We start from the raw sequence: 16,798 nt of genomic DNA, 5'->3' as shown, positions 1-16,798 counted from the left end.
ACCCTGCAGCTGAACCCTCCAGAAGGGACCAAAACAGCTCCCCCTTCCCAAGTGGCAGCTGTTCCTTCATAAGGCTTGGCCAGCAAAACCCATCCATGACCGTAGATGGCTCCATGTCCCAGTGGATATGTTGGGAAAGTTGCTCCTCAGGACATCTGCCCCTAGCGAGTGCCTTCCCGGGGCCTTCTCCAACCAGCTGCACATTGGCTGTGTCCTCTCCCATCCTTGGGCAGGAGGACAGAGGTTAAATCCACATCTCCCTGTGCTTTCCCTTGACCCCAGAAGAGCCGGTGCTGGGAGGTCAGGCGCTGGCTGGGCATTGATCCATCTGGCAGGGGCAATGTGAACCGAAGGAGCTGCTTCCGGATGTACCTTTATTGATATCGGTGTCCTGAGGAGAGCAGCTCTGCCTCTCTGCTTGCCTCTCCAGCTGCAGAGTTCATGAGAAAGTGGAGCTGGAGAAATTCCAGTGCTACCCAAGGTTTTTCATCCACTGGAGTTGTTGAGGGTTCCACAAATGCTGCATCACCCCAGCAAGGTTTCCTCACTCAGTTTATACTACGAAAGAACAAAATCTAAGACATTCTTCCTTCCTCCTCTGTGTTTTTTGGGAGCAGCCTGTCCATAGAAGGAAGAATTAGGGCAGTGGAGGGGTTGTCACTCAACATGCACCCCATCAGGCCCATGGCCAAAGAGCCCCTTGGGTCCCACTGCCATGAGAGGTAACGGCCGTGTCTTTGTTTTCTCATTGCAGAGCCTCTCACAGGATCAGCGTGGTGACGTGGCAGCCAAGACGAGGAATTTTGGGACTTCTCTTCCACCGCAACAGAATCTGGGGGGTGGGCAGGGGTGGGTCAGGGGGACACTGGGAATCGCAGGACCCTTCACCTTCACTGTGGGCTTGGCTCAGGGATGACCACAGGCAGAGTCAACCCTTACAGCATCGTGTCCTCCGAGGAAGACGGGCTGAGGTTGACCACCATGCCAGGTATCAACGGCTTTGGTAACGGGAAAATCCACACCAGGAGGAAATGCAGAAACAGGTTTGTAAAGAAGAATGGTCAGTGCAACGTGGAGTTCACCAACATGGATGACAAACCACAGAGGTACATTGCAGACATGTTCACCACGTGCGTTGACATCCGCTGGAGGTATATGCTCTTGCTCTTTTCCCTGGCGTTTCTGGTGTCCTGGTTATTGTTTGGGCTGATTTTCTGGTTAATTGCACTCATTCATGGAGACCTAGAAAACCCAGGTGGAGACGATACCTTCAAGCCTTGCGTTCTGCAGGTCAATGGCTTTGTGGCTGCTTTTCTGTTCTCCATTGAGACCCAAACGACTATTGGTTACGGCTTCCGCTGCGTGACGGAGGAGTGTCCGCTCGCGGTCTTCATGGTGGTGGTTCAGTCCATCGTGGGCTGTATAATTGACTCTTTCATGATTGGTGCAATAATGGCAAAAATGGCCAGGCCCAAAAAAAGGGCCCAGACATTACTTTTCAGCCATAATGCAGTAGTGGCAATGAGAGATGGAAAACTCTGCCTGATGTGGAGAGTTGGGAACCTCCGTAAAAGCCACATAGTAGAAGCCCACGTACGAGCTCAGCTAATTAAGCCCAGGATCACAGAGGAAGGGGAATACATACCCCTCGACCAAATAGACATCGACGTGGGGTTTGATAAAGGCTTGGACCGTATTTTCTTGGTGTCCCCCATCACCATTCTCCATGAGATCAACGAAGACAGCCCCTTGTTTGGGATCAGCCGCCAGGACTTGGAGACAGATGACTTTGAGATCGTCGTCATCCTGGAAGGCATGGTAGAAGCCACAGCCATGACGACGCAAGCTCGGAGCTCCTACCTGGCCAGTGAGATCCTCTGGGGCCACCGCTTCGAGCCTGTCCTATTTGAGGAGAAAAACCAGTACAAAGTAGACTATTCCCACTTCCACAAAACCTATGAGGTCCCGTCCACGCCGCGTTGCAGCGCCAAGGACTTGGTGGAGAACAAATTCCTGCTGCCCAGCACCAACTCCTTCTGCTACGAGAACGAGCTGGCCTTCATGAGCCGCGACGAGGAAGAGGAAGACGATGACAGCCGGGGTTTGGAGGACATCAGCCCTGACAACAGGCACGAGTTCGACAGGCTTCAAGCCACAATAGCGTTGGATCAACGGTCGTACAGGAGGGAGTCGGAAATATGACTCTTGGTCCTTCCGCTGACTTTTCCAAGGGTATTTTTTTTCCTTCCTCTAATCTCTTCCCCTAAAACCCGCTCAAAATTATGCAGAACAATGCAAGTGCCATAGGAATGCTTGAGAAATTAGTCTCGTTCATAGTTTTCAGTTTCATCGCAATAACCACTGAGCGGTCTGCAGGAGGGGACGGTGGCAGCCCACGGCGCGTGTCCCGCGCCCGGCGCCCGCGGCGGGGCCGGCGGCTGCGGGGGGGATGGACAGACGGACGGATGGATGGACAGATGAAGAGAGGAGGTTCCGTGGGGCGCGAGCAGGCGCTGGCCCCACACGGCCCCGCGGGGCTTTGCTCCCCCCCGCGGGGGAAAACGCCAGCCTTGTCTTGGAGCCGAGCACTGCGAGATCCAAAAAAGAGGAAATATCAGGAAACGAATCTTACTCTCTCTTTCTCTTTCTAGTTTTTTTTTTTTTTCCTTTTATTTTTTAACTGAGCAGCAACAACAAAAAAAATTGCTCCTTCGGTAGGCGGTCTGGTTCAGTTGCACAAGAACAACACTTGAAATAACATGCAACGTTAACTTACTTCTTTTTAATTTGGGGAAAAAACGGGGGAGGGAGGTGAGAGGGTTTTTAATTTTTTCACCGAACCGTTTGGGAGACTGTTTACCAAAATAATAATAATAATTATTATTATAATTATAACAATAATAATAATAATAATATTAAATCTGAAAGAAGTCATTCAGTATTTTTTAAAAATGAACAAGGGAATGAAGAAGCCACTGGGGTCCTTTGAGGGGGTGACTTGCTGGGCAGATGCAAGAGCTAGAAGTCAAGACTGCACCCAATTTTGAGGTGTTTGTTTTCCACTGGCATGGCTTCATAGGCAGAAAACAGATGTAAGTGACTGGAGGTCTGTGGGAGTGAAAGCAAGTAGAGGAATTACTGGCAAAGGAGGTAATAAGGATAAGAAGGACTGTGATAGAAAAAAGCATTGTAAACACAGTAATTAGCCAATATCTGGAAATACTGATTTTCAGGGTGGAAATGGGGTCTGGAACATCAGCTGCTGAGTGTTGGGTCTCCCCCAAAATCTCTGATGGGGAATTCATAAATTCCATCACGACTGGGACAAAATAATGAGAAGCACAAAAAGGAGAGTGGAAAGCTGTCCAAATTGGGTATTTTCCCACCTTTCCAACCAATTTGGTACTTTTCTTCCCTGAAGAATATTTTTAAACATGGAAACCAATGTGAAAGTCATGCTGTAGGGTTGCACTTCTTCTAACACAGGAGCCACCTCTGTGCCGGGGCTGGGATTTATGAATTCCCTATTCACCAGAAGGTCCTGCTTCAGAGGCAGATGTTTTTCCCCAAACAAGAGATGCCAGTCGAGAAAATCACCCAGTCTTGAGCTTCAACCCACCCCTGTGTCCCAGCCTCAAGGTGGATTGTGCCTTAGAGATGCGAACTCATCCCGCACCCCAGCCCTCCTCCACAGCACCCCTTTTGCACCCCCCCACTGGGGCACGTTTCCTTTGCTCTGCAGCACCCACATCCCCTCATCTGCCGTGTTTTAGGCTGGCCTTGGTGACAAGCTGGTTTAGCTTTTGCTCCAGCACAGGGCAAACCAGCCCATGCATGGGAAGCCTTCGCTCCTGCCCTGCTCCCCATTGTTGCACAGAGGGAAGGAGTCGGGAAGATGCAGGTTGTGGGTCCCTTCATCCATCCGTGCTGCTCATTGGTGCTCTGGGAGCCGAAATCCAGCTCCCTGCTCCCTGTGGCCATGGGAAAAGCTTTGTAGCCGTGGGCATCCCACATCCAACCCTGGGCATGGAGCCCTGGCAGCACCCATGCTTGGGGAGAAGGGCTCGAGAGCGGGGTCCCCTGCCGTGTTTGGGCTGTGACGGGCTCCCGGTGCTTTCCTCCCCCCAGCCCACGTCAGTGAAGCCATGTCCTGGAGCCGTAACTTGCTGTGGTGTGTCCAAACACGGGTGGCAGAGGCAGGATTTGTTCTGTGTCCCCATCCCCATCTCCTTGCCAAGGGCTCTAGGGATGGCATACCCCAGCGTGTCCCCCTGCCCTGTGCCACCGAGCACCCTGTTGGGCACCGGGACTTCATCCCTGCGGAGATTCTTCCCACCAGTGTCCATCACTGTCACCCCACGCTGCCAACCAAGGGGCTGCATCATTTTTGGCTGCCCCTAAAAACTGGCCACTGGGAGAAAACATCCCCAGGGGCAGCGCCAGGAGGCAGCTTTTTCAGCACTGAGTGCCCTAGATGGGTTGTCCCCAAAAGTGGGGACACGTAGGGATGTGCCACTGAGCTCCAGCCATGGCATTTATGTTTCTGAGGCAGCGAAGGTGGATGCCATCCCATCACCAGTCCCTTTGCTCCCAGGGGGGAGGGGTTTGCCCCTCACTTTTTGCACCATAGCATCTGGGGGGGTTGGGAAGGATGCGGGGGGGGGGGACAGAGAGATTTTGTGTGAGTACTACTTATTTATTTTTTTAAAAAAATGCTTTTAAGTGGTTTTAGGTTCTTTTGAATAAATAATAATTATTACAAAAAAAAAACAAAACAAAAAAAGGTGCACATCTTGCTGCTGTAGAGTTCTCAGAGGGTTAATTTCTTTATATATATATATATATCACAGTAAATATTTGTATAAAAACAAAAGAGAAATAGAGATGTCTTTAAGTAAATTATTGCTTTTAAAGAAACTTCTATGATTGTACAGTGTTACCTGGGAGAATAGAATAATATATACAGATGTATTTTTAAACTGCTGTGTAGGAGGATGTGAACTGGGATGGGGAGTGCCCGAGGCTGAAAGGGTGAGGGGGTTTTGGACCCTCCCCAGACCCTGTTCACTCACTCCCTGCCCCAAACCCTGCTAGTGAGGGTCTAGCTCTGGTGAGACGTCGTAAATATACTGTATAGTCCTTGTCCTGGCCATGGACCACGCTGGTACATAGTGTATTAATATTATTTTTGCCTACCTGTGAGTGCTCTGAGCTACTGGTCTTTTTTCCTACCATCAGGGAGCATCAGGAAGGCTGCCCAGCCATAGTTTCAATCCCATAAATTGTCAAAGAAAGTGGTAAAAAAGAAAAACAAGGTGAAGGAAGCACTTCCCTTCCCTGGAGGGGTTGGGAAGGCACAGGGCTGCTCTCGGTGTGGGGTTTTGGTGTTGGTCACAGCACGGATGAGCAGCATCCCTGTGGGAAGGGGTTTGGAGTCCAGCGAGGGGAAATGTCCCCCCCAAAACAGCCGCCTGCCATTTCCTTCAGCGAACCGGCTCCATCCTTGGAGTTAACTCCAGCATTACACTTGATCCTTGGAGGATGGCAGGAGGCCGAGAAAGGAGAGAGCCGCTAATCCTCCTGGCCAGCCTCCCGTAGGGTTTGCCCTCGGCCAGGGCTCGGGGCAGCTCTGGCAGCAGCAGCCACCCTGGTTGGGGACCAGGGGCTGGACCCGCTGCTGCTCCCACTTGGCTTCACCCCACAGAGATGCACCAGTGAGAGCAGGAAGCCGCAGTCCTGCACCCCAAATCCACCTCTGGAAAGAGCATCCTGTGCCCTGCCAGGCACAGGGTCCCCACTGGGCCGGGCAGGGGGTGCCTGGGGCTGGGGGCTGTCGGGACAAGCCTTAGCTTCTCACAACCCAGTTTAGTGCACTTAGTCTTTTCAGGCTGGGACAATCACTTAGCGCTCAACCTTCCGCGATTCGGTGCCTGCTTGACCTTCAAACCTTTTGTAGGAGATGATTTCAGAGCCACCTTTTCTATCTTTAATAAGGCAGAACAAATACGTTTATTTTTAAACCCTCCTGCTCTTTCCTTTCCTCTCGTGCTGACAACCAAAAGAATCCCCTCTGTGTGTTTCCCCCTCTCATTTCTTGCACACTGCAATGAGTGTGTGACAGCTGGGTGTGGCACTCCGGCCCCATCCCGCTCTCACCCCCCCCCAGTTCAGGAATGCTGCCACGGGGGGTTGGCACAGGGCAGGATCCGGATGCGTTATGAGCAGGGGTGGGATGTGGGATGGTGCCCAACCCAGTGCTGCCCATCACCTTGTCCACCAGCTGTGCACAGCTGTCCTGCTGCCCTCTCCCAGGGTGCCCATCTTTCCTCCATCCCCCCCAAACACACCCCAGTGCTCCTCCAGGCTTGGTCCCACGTGGTCTGGGGGCCGGGACCTGGAATTAGTTCACACAGGCAGGTTGGCAGCTGGGAGCACTGGTTTCCCAGGGGTAAAACACTGAGTCTGTTCGCTGGGGTGATGGTGGTAGAGAAGCCGAGGGATGCAATGAAGTATCTGTACCTTTTCCACCTTTGGTGTTTCTCTGTCTCATTGCACATATATTTGAGATATATGTGACAATGTATATATATATTTGTAAAATGTATTTCAGATGACAAAACTGGCTAATTTTATGTTATTTTAAATATATTATATATATTATATATAAGAGTCTCCAAAAGATATAAATAGACTAGAGAAAATAATATAAATATGTAATAAATGTATTTTGATCTATTTAAAATATCTCGCGTCGTGATGTATATTTTAAAGATCCTAGGGAAGTGTCTGCCTGTAGCCAACTTCCAACGTGGTTCTAAGTCTGTCAGTTGTCACACATACAGGATGTATGTGGAGCAAACTTTGAGCAAGACTTTGAGCAAAACTGGGGCCAGCAGGACAAACAGAGATTTTTTTTTTTTTTTAAGAGCTTTTTAGCAAATATCCGTTCTGCTGCCTCTAGGTCGGAGCAGAAGCCACGCACCTGAATTTTCCTTGTTGTCCTGCAGGAAAGATGATTTTCCTCCCTGCATGGGAAGGGGCTGCAGGGATGCTTGGCAGCACGGGGGGCTCTGCAGGGTCCCCCCTTCCCACATGGCCTCATCCGTGAGTACCACTTGCTCCACTGCACTTCCTGATGGGATTTATCCAGGGGACAAGATCAGCTCAGCCATGCAGGGAGCCCGGAGATGGGAAAACGACCAGGCAGAACGAGCCCAGTCACCTGAGACTGACCCAACAAATCTTCCTGGAGCGACCTTGGTCCCCCTTGGGTTCCGGGAGGATTTGTTTCCTACGGGCATTGCCTCCTGCGGGGACCTCAGGGGACATCACGTCGTGTCCAAGTGACAGTTTAAATGTCTTTAATGGTACGTCACGGCTGAAGGAGAGCGGAGAGAGTCTGTGGGATGCTATTTACAGAGAGGTTAATGGCCTGGTGGACACAGAGCCCCTGGATTTGCCATCCTGGATTTTCCTCCTGGCTTTTACACCTGGCTGCCTCAGGGGCTCATGCACTGAAATAACCTGGAGAAATTCTTAATCATCATTCCTCGGGCTGGTCATGGGTCTGAATCCGGGTTGAGTGACTGGTGGCTGATAGTTTCCACCCACAGCCGATGGTCACTGGAGTCCCATCGGCTCCATCCCTTTCCCCATAAGGAAGTTTTCTACCCATTTAAAAAAAAAATCCCTGCCAACCACTCACTGTAATCACCACAGGAAGGGACGGGGCTAAGCAAGACTTAAGAGCAAAGCCCATTTAATTTAGCAAAGGGGGACGCTGAGAGGTGACTTGATTACAGCATTTGTCATGGGTAGGATACACTGGTACAAAGAGGTAACTTAATCTACAAGGGAAGGCATAATAACCACCTCTTCCTGGAAGCAGAAGCCAGACAAATCTATCTCTGAAATAAGGAGAGATCTTTTAATAATGATTAGCTATTAGAACAAACCACCAATCTCTGTCTCGTAATGCCTTTAAATCTGGACCAGATGCTTTTCTGGAAGCTTTTCTCCTGCTGAGGAGAGGGGCGGGGGCTCCTGAAGAAGGTAAGGGCCTGTCACAGGCAGGCAGGAGGTGAAATGGGAAAAACGCTACTCCAAAACACGGGCTGGATCTCAGAAAGGAAAATGCCAGGGAGGACGTGGGGGATGCTCTGGCAGGGCCCTGCCAGCATCTCTCCTGGGGACACACCCCGGCCCGTGCAGCAGCTTCCCACGGCTCCCGTGCCTCCGCTCCCAGGGATCACTTTGCCATGCGGCACTGACTCCTCGTGCAGCAGTTTGCACTGCAAACCCCACCGCTTCATTTGTGGAAGCATTTAATGATTCAGGAGCCGGCAGCTCCCCGGGGATGGTTCCCACTGCCTCCAGAATTCCTCCCTCAGTGGCTGCTTGTAGCAGAAATCCCCAGGGAGCTGAGCCGGCGCTGGAACCACGGGAAATGTGCTACCAGGGTGTTTGGTCCTGGCTTTATTTCAATCCAACCACCCTCACCTTTGGGGGTTAGAGCTGAACTGAGGCGTGGGAGCAGCAGGGATGGGAAGGCAGTGGGTGGCTCAGCAGGGAAGGACCTCTCTTACACCTCACAGGCAGGGCTGGGATGTTTTTGGCAGGGATTGTAACCAATGGGATGAGGTTGGGGCTGTTTCTTAGCTGGCAACCTCCACAAGATGTTTGTAAATGCTAAAACCCTCACTTTAACTCAGCATTGCACCAGCCCTCACTGACTGTTCTCCTGCCTTCTTCCCTTCAGCCTCAGGGGATCAGAGCATCTCTCTGTGCCCTTGCAGAGGATTTTGGCCTCCCCAAAAGCAGGGTGGCTTTTCATCGGCTTGGATGGGTTTGACTCAAACCCACTGAAATCTGTGGGGGCCAGTCCCTTACCAAGAGGTAGAGAATAGGCAGAGGGGCTGGGAGCTCTAGGTTCCCATCAGATCCCCTCATCTCAGAAGGATGAAGGCAGGAACTTTGCCCTGGTCACGCTGCTCTTCCATCCAGCCTGGAGTCATCCTCTCTCCTGGCTGCTCCAAGAACCTCAGACCCCAGAAGACCCTCCAAATTTGATCTCTTGCCCACCTGAGTTGCCCCAGTGCCATCTGGGGTGGCCGGGAGCATCTCAGGTACTGCAGGGCGAGACCCAGGGATGCTCCGGGTACCTCAGGGCGATACCCAGGGATGCTGGGTTGTCTCTGGGGGTAACCATAGTAACGGAGCAGCATCTCTGCTCTCCTGCTGGCAATTTGCTTTTTCATCCTGCATTAAGGTGGACCCTCTCCTGCTCCTTTCTCCCCCTCCGCCTGGCTGGAATGGCAATGCCAAGAGCTCTCCCACTGAGGGGCCAGCTCTTTCACCCCATCCCATGCCAGCTTTCATCCCTCTGTATAACAGGATATTGTCAGGGAACCAGCCCCCAGTGCTTTGCAGGGAGTCCGGGAAGGCAGCAGCTGGAGTTTCTCCTTAACAGAGATTTATTATTGTGAGTGGGACAAAATTAGGGGTTTCCTTGCACTTGTTGTTAAAAGGTCACTGTCAAGGTTAAAAACCTTAAATGATTTATTTTCTTTTAATTGTAAAATGCCTCTATTAGCAATAACATGCCGGCTTATTAATATGGATTGGATTTTTCAGCGCTGAATGTAATTATCACTCGTTAAGTACTTTGTTCACCTTTCACATTTCTCCTCACTCGGGGAAGGCAAACACATGAGTCAGCGTCCCTTTTTCTGTCATTTTTAGGCAGTTTTCGGTGACAAGCTGTTGTGAATCAGCACAATGCTGCAAAGTTCAGGTCACAAACTCTCACCACGATGCTGCTCCCAGGGAAAAATAGTGATTTTAAGGAGGAGGTGAAGGACACCCCCTGTCCTGATGCCGGGCTTTGGGGTAAGACCCCAAATTAATAAATTTGGAATCAAACTGGGCTTGGTGGTGCTGATTTAAGGAAAAAAGCACAGAGGGGTTTCCAATGGGATATCAGGACTGTGGATGGAGATGGCAGAGACACATCCAAGGTGGTGAATCAACTCCCCTACTCCAGCCAGTCAATGTTCCCTCTCCTCTTCCCCTGCAGCTGGCACATTTATTTTGGCAATACCTCATTAGTGTGCAATGAAGCCTTCCCCTCTTTGCCCGATGACCCCAAGCATGACTCCAGTCCCCCAGGCTGAGGCGTTTCTCGCTGTCCCCTTCCAGGCTCCCTGCTCACAGGGCTGCCACCCGAGTCTGCCTGGGGGCGCCGGACACTCTGAGATGGCATTAACGGGGGGATGACCCCAAAAGGCCGCTATCCGGGGACTGGCATCCCCGCCCCGGGGGCTTGCTGTCCGTTTGGGTTCGTGGCTGACTCAGCCCCAGATGGCTGCTGCGAGCGCTTATGTAACGGCGTGTTTTGGTGGGGGCCGGGGACGCGGTGCGCGGCGAGGAGGTGGGCGCGGGGGCGAGGGAGGGAACAGAGCTAAAGATAAGCCTGGCAGCTCTGACAGTGCTTTGCCGGGCCCCGCGGGAGCCGGCAGGGGAAAGGCTGCTGGGGATCGGGCACCGAGCTCGCAGCTACTGCAGCGGCGCACCGTCCCGCTCCCCATCCCATCCCTGCATCCCGCTGCCAGGTGCTGCCTCCTCCCTGGGACCCGCCGGGCACCGCCACACCTCACCCTTTCCAGGTTCACCTCCCCGCAACCTCTGCTCTGCCTCCCACAAACAGACCCCAAACAACCACTTTTCTTTACAACAGGGTTTTTTCCCCTACAACTGGGGTTTCCCCCCCCCCGCTCCCCCTGCTGTTTCATGATCCGGGTGCAGCAGGGAAGTATTTTGGTAGCAGAACTGAACCAAACTGCATACTCTCCAAATCCTCTACCTCCATCAGTCCTTCTCTTCCTTCCTCCCTCCCTCCCCTCTGCTCCTCTGGTGTCTGCTGACCAGCACTGAGAACAGAAAACTGATGTTATTTCTCTTAAAGGGATGTTTGGGGTGACCTTTGACCTCTGTAGAAGTCTTCCTCTTTCGCCAAGTTTACAATTTCAATGTAAACACAAAGATGACCCTTGTTTTAGGGGAGTTTTATTTTAAAGCTCTGGAGATTTGCTAAATAAAAATGGTTCTAATATGAAGGATGGGTGTGATGGCTCTTCTCAGGTGGGGCAGCTGCAGGGCTTGAGGCAGGTCATTAATAACCTGAGACCACTCCCTGGGTGGGTGCTGCATGTCCCTCAGTACTGGAATTGAAAATGCCCATGAAATTTCCAGGGATGGCATTTATTTGGCTGGAACCACCTTCCAGAGGAGTCTTGCCCAACCCCAACAGTGCTGAATGTGGGTTTCATCCCCAAATCCCTTCTTGGCCTTCCGCATGGGTACACGGCAACCCCAAGAAGCCTCAGAAGCTGCTTGAGAGTCCTGGAGCAAGGCAGATCCCTTATCCCTGGAGGGATTCCTGGATGGCTGGGGGTCCCTGCTGCAGGAGGGATGGAAAAGGGCCTTGGCCATGTCCTGGTGAGCGGGACATCATCTGCTGAGCGCTCCATACGGCAGCAGCACACTGACACCGGGTGTGGGGGCGACGGCAGGAACAGGCTCCGTGTCGGCAGGAGCAATTCCCCGGGCTGGGACCAGCGCTCAGATGGTGGCGGGAAGTCCACAGCTCCCGATAATTAGGAGAAAAACTAAATAAATCCCTCTGCAGAAGACAATGTTGGGGGAAGAAAGCTCAGGCCTGGGCTCCTGCCAGCGATGGATTTGCAGAGCGCTGCCGCCCACGCGGGATGGGACCAGAGAGGGGCTTTGTACCCACAAGGTCAGGGTGACAAGGCTGCGGCGGCAGCGGTGACAACTGGCATGCAGAGGGATAGTGGTGGCCGTGGTGGTGGCAGAGAGGTCAGGTGGCTGCCAGCCTGGGTGGTGGGGGTCTGGGTGCCCCCTCACATGCGTGCCACCCCCCAGCCAGTGCAGGTCTCCATCCCACAGCCCCTGGCACAGAGAGGACTGGATTTAAGGGGAGCAGGAATCTGGGGATTACTCCACCGGAGTCTGACCAGCCAAAAATTGTTAAAAATCAGAATATCCGTAGCTCAAATCCAGCTTAAAAGTCAAACCAATCATCCAAACCATCTGCCTCACCATTGAAGATAATACTACTTTTATTGTTTCCTTAAGCTGCTAAGCAGCTTTTCAGCAAGAAAAACCCTCTCTGCTGGGACATTTGTGGCGGTGGGATGGCACGGTGGCCTGCCCCGTGGTGGCCACGTCCTGCTGGGATGGGGAAGCAGGGCAGGATGTGTTGACATGGAGGATGCAGTGCTGGGATGGGAGAGCAGGGACTTGTCCTGGGGGCTAAAGCAATTCTCCACACCAAGGTGGGGATAACCATTCGCAGCTGGCTGCCATCACCTCCCCAGGAAACCCGCCGATGGAGGAGCAGTTGCAGTCCCAGCTCTCCTCCAAGACATCCCAAAACTTTCTAGAGGCTCCAGCAGCTGAGGGCGAGCCTGTAACAGGAGCTGCTCTTGCTGCTGCCCACCTGACCTTCTCCCAGGGGTATTATTAGCCTGCTGAGAGCAGCCAGCCCCAGCCACAAGCTTTCCATCTGCAAGTCCTCCCTGGCTGTGGGCCAGGGAGAGAAGCAGGGCACGATCCTCCCCATTTCCTCAGGGAGATCACCGAATCCCAGAATGATTTGGATTGGAAGAAACCTTTAAAACTTTTCTAGTTCCAACCCCCCTGTCACAGGCAGGGACACCTTCCACTGGACCAGGTTGTTCCAAGCCACATCCAACCTGGCTGGAATATTTCCAGGGATAGGGCAGCCACAACTTCTCTGAGCAATCTGTGCCAGTGCCTCAACACCCTCACAGGGAAGAATTTCTTCCCAATGTCCAATATAACTCTGCCCTCTGTCATTTTGAAGCCATTTCCCCTTGTCCTCTCACTCCATGCTGCTGTCCAAAGTCCCTCCCCAGCTCTCCACACTGAAGGTTTTGAGCCACTCTCCAAGATCTGCTCACCAATACCTGGATGATGTCTGTGCCCAGCAGAGAGAACAGCCTGCCCTTCCTCTTCTGGATCCTTCTGTACCACGCCCTTGAAACAGCTGCTGTGCAGGTTCACCCTCTCCCAAACCATTATCCCTCTCTCAAGACCTCACTCCAGCAACCTCTAAGGTGATATGAGCTGATGTCTCTATTCCCATCTAGAGCTTCTCCAGGTGACAAAAGCATCGTCTATCCTGCCCTTAACTGACATCCTGGCAGATAAACATCCCCTTCACCCATGGATTTTCAAATAGGACATGTACGAGTATGAGAAGGCCAGGTTGGAGGGGGCTTGGAGCAGCCTGGTCTAGTGGAAGGTGTCCCTGCCCATGGCAGGGGGCTGGAACAAGATGAGTTTTAAGGTCCCTTCCAACCCAAAGCATTCCAGGATTCTGTGATTCCATGAAAAACTCTGGGCCATGTTATTTGCCCATCTGAGAGGGCAGGACACGTGCTTGGGCTGAAGTCGTGTCTGGAGCGAAAATTCACTGGTGTCTGTGAGTGTGTGAGTCTGCACTGATGCAGCACTCGTTAATGAAATCACCCCAGAGTCTCTGACATTATCCATTCATGCTGGTAACTGGATGCTCCTCCTGGCTTCACTCAGGACGAGTTTGCTCAGAGAGACTATTATCCCATGGGAAGACATACCCCAAACAATCTGAGTTATCCTCACATGGAAATAACAAAGCAGAAAGAGCTGATAGATCAGCAACCAGCAAGCCAACAGGAAACTGCACTTCTATAGATCATCCAGCTTTTACTTTGTCTGATTTTAAGTGCCTGGCAGTGAGCTGGCCCTTCCTGTCCCCTGGGAGAGGCAGAGTGCTGCCAGCTCACAGGAGTGTCCTGGGATCTGCTAGGTCCACTGCAGAGCCCCAGCTCCCAGTGCCGTGTGGTCACTGGAGCCACTGGTGTCACCTGTGAAGGGACTTTGCAGCTGGCACAGGACATTTCACTCCAGCTCAGCACAAAAACTCGGGAGCCAGGACAACCCTCCCACCTGCCCCATGTCTCTGACAAGGTTGGCTCTGATTTTGTTGCTCCTTTTGAGGACTCTCCTGCATGTTTGGCTCCTCTGCAGCACCTGACCAGGGCTCAGCAGGGAATGTACCAGGTTCCAGGGATGGCTCCAACCTTCCCTGCTGCCCGGTCTCTGCTCAGGGCTCGCCGGGGGGATCTGCCTTGCAGCTGCCAAAGCCACATCACTGATTTTTAATTAGGGAGAGCTACAATTAGTGGAACACAGCAGAGTGAGAGGAGAAGCCCTGGCCTGTCAGTCTTGGCTGCAAGGTCCCTGACACTTTCCCTAATCAGCCCAGAAAGACACGTTGCCTTGACCGTGACAGTCCAGGGAGTGGAGGGTGCATCAGACCTCGCTACAAATCCCAGCTGGATTTAGCTCCTGTGGGCTAAATGCCTGCAGAATATCACCCAGCAGAGCAGTCTGGAAGTGTTCCCCACAGGAAAACTGATCTGATGGGTGATATCCACAGTTTTATTTCTCTCTCTTTGTGTGTGTGTGTGTGTGTGTGTCTGTGTGTGTCCTTTCTTCACACAACAATGCAAAGGTTGTGCTGGGAGTGCAGAAGAGGATGGTGCTTTGCGCCTGCATCCCTTCCATCGAGTGTTTCCAGTCCTGTGGATGAACACAGGCTCTTTGATCTCAACATCAGGCACATCCAGACACACTGATCCAGGGAGACGCAGCTGGGAGGCATCGGCAGGGTCAGACCCTTGGAGCTGTGTTAGGCTCAATGCAGCTGTTGCCAGAGGGGTCCATAGATTTCCATATGCTCCCACATCATTCATCCTCATCCTCCTGCTGCAAGAGGGATTTGCTGCTCTGAGCTGCAGAGAGCAGGTCCTGACGGACAGTGCTGTGCCCGGGCTGCAGATCCCACCGGTGCCATTTCCGAGATGCTGGCAAGCATCCCCTCAAGAGGAAAGGAGCTCAGCCAAGCCTGAAATGACCTGCTGGGCCAGGGTAGGCTCCTTCCACTCTCAAATCGTGTGCTGAGATTTATATAAAAGGGGATTCTTTGCAGGATGGCCTGACCCACAGAGGGTGAGGTTCGCTCACAGGTGGCAGCTGGAATACCCCCTGGAATACTCCCCAGGATCAGGGTGAGCCCCAGCCTCTGTCACAGAACACTTGCCTCCCTTTGAGGTCAGGCTGGACTTGTGTAGAGTCACAGGACAGTGATGCTGCACATTCTTCGGACACAGAGTGATCGTGTGTGTGATGCCACACATGCCTGGTCCCCCAGCTGGGGCACAGCACCCTCATCCTTCTCCTCATCCCACACATGAAAAATTAATGTCATGTTCCTCTGTTCTCAAAGTGCCACCCACTGAACAGACCCCAGCCCTCTGTATTCCTGTCTCCCCAGACCCCAGTGCAGCTCTGCCCCCTCTCCAGTACAGAAGCCTGTGAGCTTCCTCCAGCCACAGCTGCTCCTGTGCATTTCCCAGACTTTGATCAACTCCAGGCTCCTCTCTCTTTACACCCCCATGGGAAATAAAACCCTCCAGTGCTGCAGCTTGTTTCCAGCTGATGGAGAAAGCAGAAGGTGAACCTGCAGGCGAGAGGGCTCTGCTGAGGCTGGGGATGGAGCAGGGATGGAAGGAAGGTGTCCCTGTGTGGCCAAGAATGTTGGCAGATTGGACTACCTTGCCAAATTAGCCAACTCCAAGGTTATCTCAGCCACATCTGCCAGGCTGACTGCTCTTCTGGGACAGCATGGTGGCACGGGGAATAAGCTGGTGCCTTGGTCACTGCTCAAACACAACCCAGCATGGAAACCATGTGGAAAAAGGCAAGCTCAGAGATGGAGACATTGCAGAGGTTCTTGTGAAGCTGGGCTTTCCTGGCTCCACCACAGTGCTTTCTGTGTCTCCTTCATTGCCTCCCTTAACGTCCATGACTCAACTCTGTCAGAAACTGGTTTCCAGCTCATAATGCCAGAGTCAAAGCACAGCCACTGGTTTTGATTCCCCAGACCGCATTGCAAAGCTCTAAGCCAGGTCAAGTGGGATCCCCAGTGGTCCCCACACTGAGAGACATCCCTTCTCCTATGAGGGGTTTCCGGGGCAGGCTCATCCAAGAGAAATAATCCCATAAGGATAAGGCAGCCCCCCTGCCTGCCCAGCCCTGCTCCATCAGCCCTGCCTGCTTGCTGCTCCCACGGACACGGGCACACACGCGGCTGCAGGACGGGTGGTGCCAAGCGCTCCTCGGGCACCGTCACCTGATCTCCACAACCTGCTCCAAGCCTGGACAAAAATAAACCCGGGATCGCTGCAGCGGAGCCGCTCTGGCAAGGCGGGCCCAGGCTGAGCCCATTGTTCCAGTGATAATGCTGGTTCCAGTGACTGATCCCAGAGAAATGCAGATATTCCCCTCGCGCCTCTCCAGCCTCCCACTGCGGAGAAACTGTGGCTCAGGAGAGGGTGGAAGAGCAAAGGACATGTTTTTTTCCCCACCATGTGAATTTTCTTGTTGATAGAAGGTTCCTTCCTTGTGGGCGAGGCTGGTTTCCACAGGGATTATTTTTTTTCATTGGAAATTTTAATTTGTTGAAGTAGAAGGGCAAAAAACCTCCCACCTTGTATCCTGAAAATGTAAAGCCTGAAGCTCTGGTTTCTCTGGTCCTGGCAGGGCCCATCATCCCTGCTGTGCAGCCTCCTTTTGCTACATAAAATTGGCATCTCCTTGCAGCTTCCATGGTGCTTCCAAGCATGTGCACAAATACCCATGGAAGGCT

At 52.6% G+C, this 16,798-nt stretch overlaps 1 protein-coding gene across 3 annotated transcripts in view; it reads left to right on the top strand.

Annotated features, from left to right (window-relative positions):
• The window catches only part of KCNJ12 (potassium inwardly rectifying channel subfamily J member 12), a 34,020-nt gene extending 27,278 nt beyond the window's left edge, over positions 1–6,742 (top strand). For all 3 annotated transcript variants that reach the window (XM_064673283.1, XM_064673285.1, XM_064673286.1), the window contains exon 2: positions 755–6,742. In XM_064673283.1, the coding sequence (XP_064529353.1) occupies positions 913–2,202 (1,290 nt within the window). In that variant the 5' untranslated portion in view covers positions 755–912 and the 3' untranslated portion in view covers positions 2,203–6,742. The remainder of the gene's footprint in view (positions 1–754) is intronic.
• The last annotated feature ends 10,056 nt before the right edge of the window (positions 6,743–16,798 follow it).

Source organism: Pseudopipra pipra, chromosome 16, assembly GCF_036250125.1.
Source record: "Pseudopipra pipra isolate bDixPip1 chromosome 16, bDixPip1.hap1, whole genome shotgun sequence".
NCBI lineage: Eukaryota > Metazoa > Chordata > Aves > Passeriformes > Pipridae > Pseudopipra > Pseudopipra pipra.
This window is presented reverse-complemented; position numbering and strand designations above follow the sequence as displayed.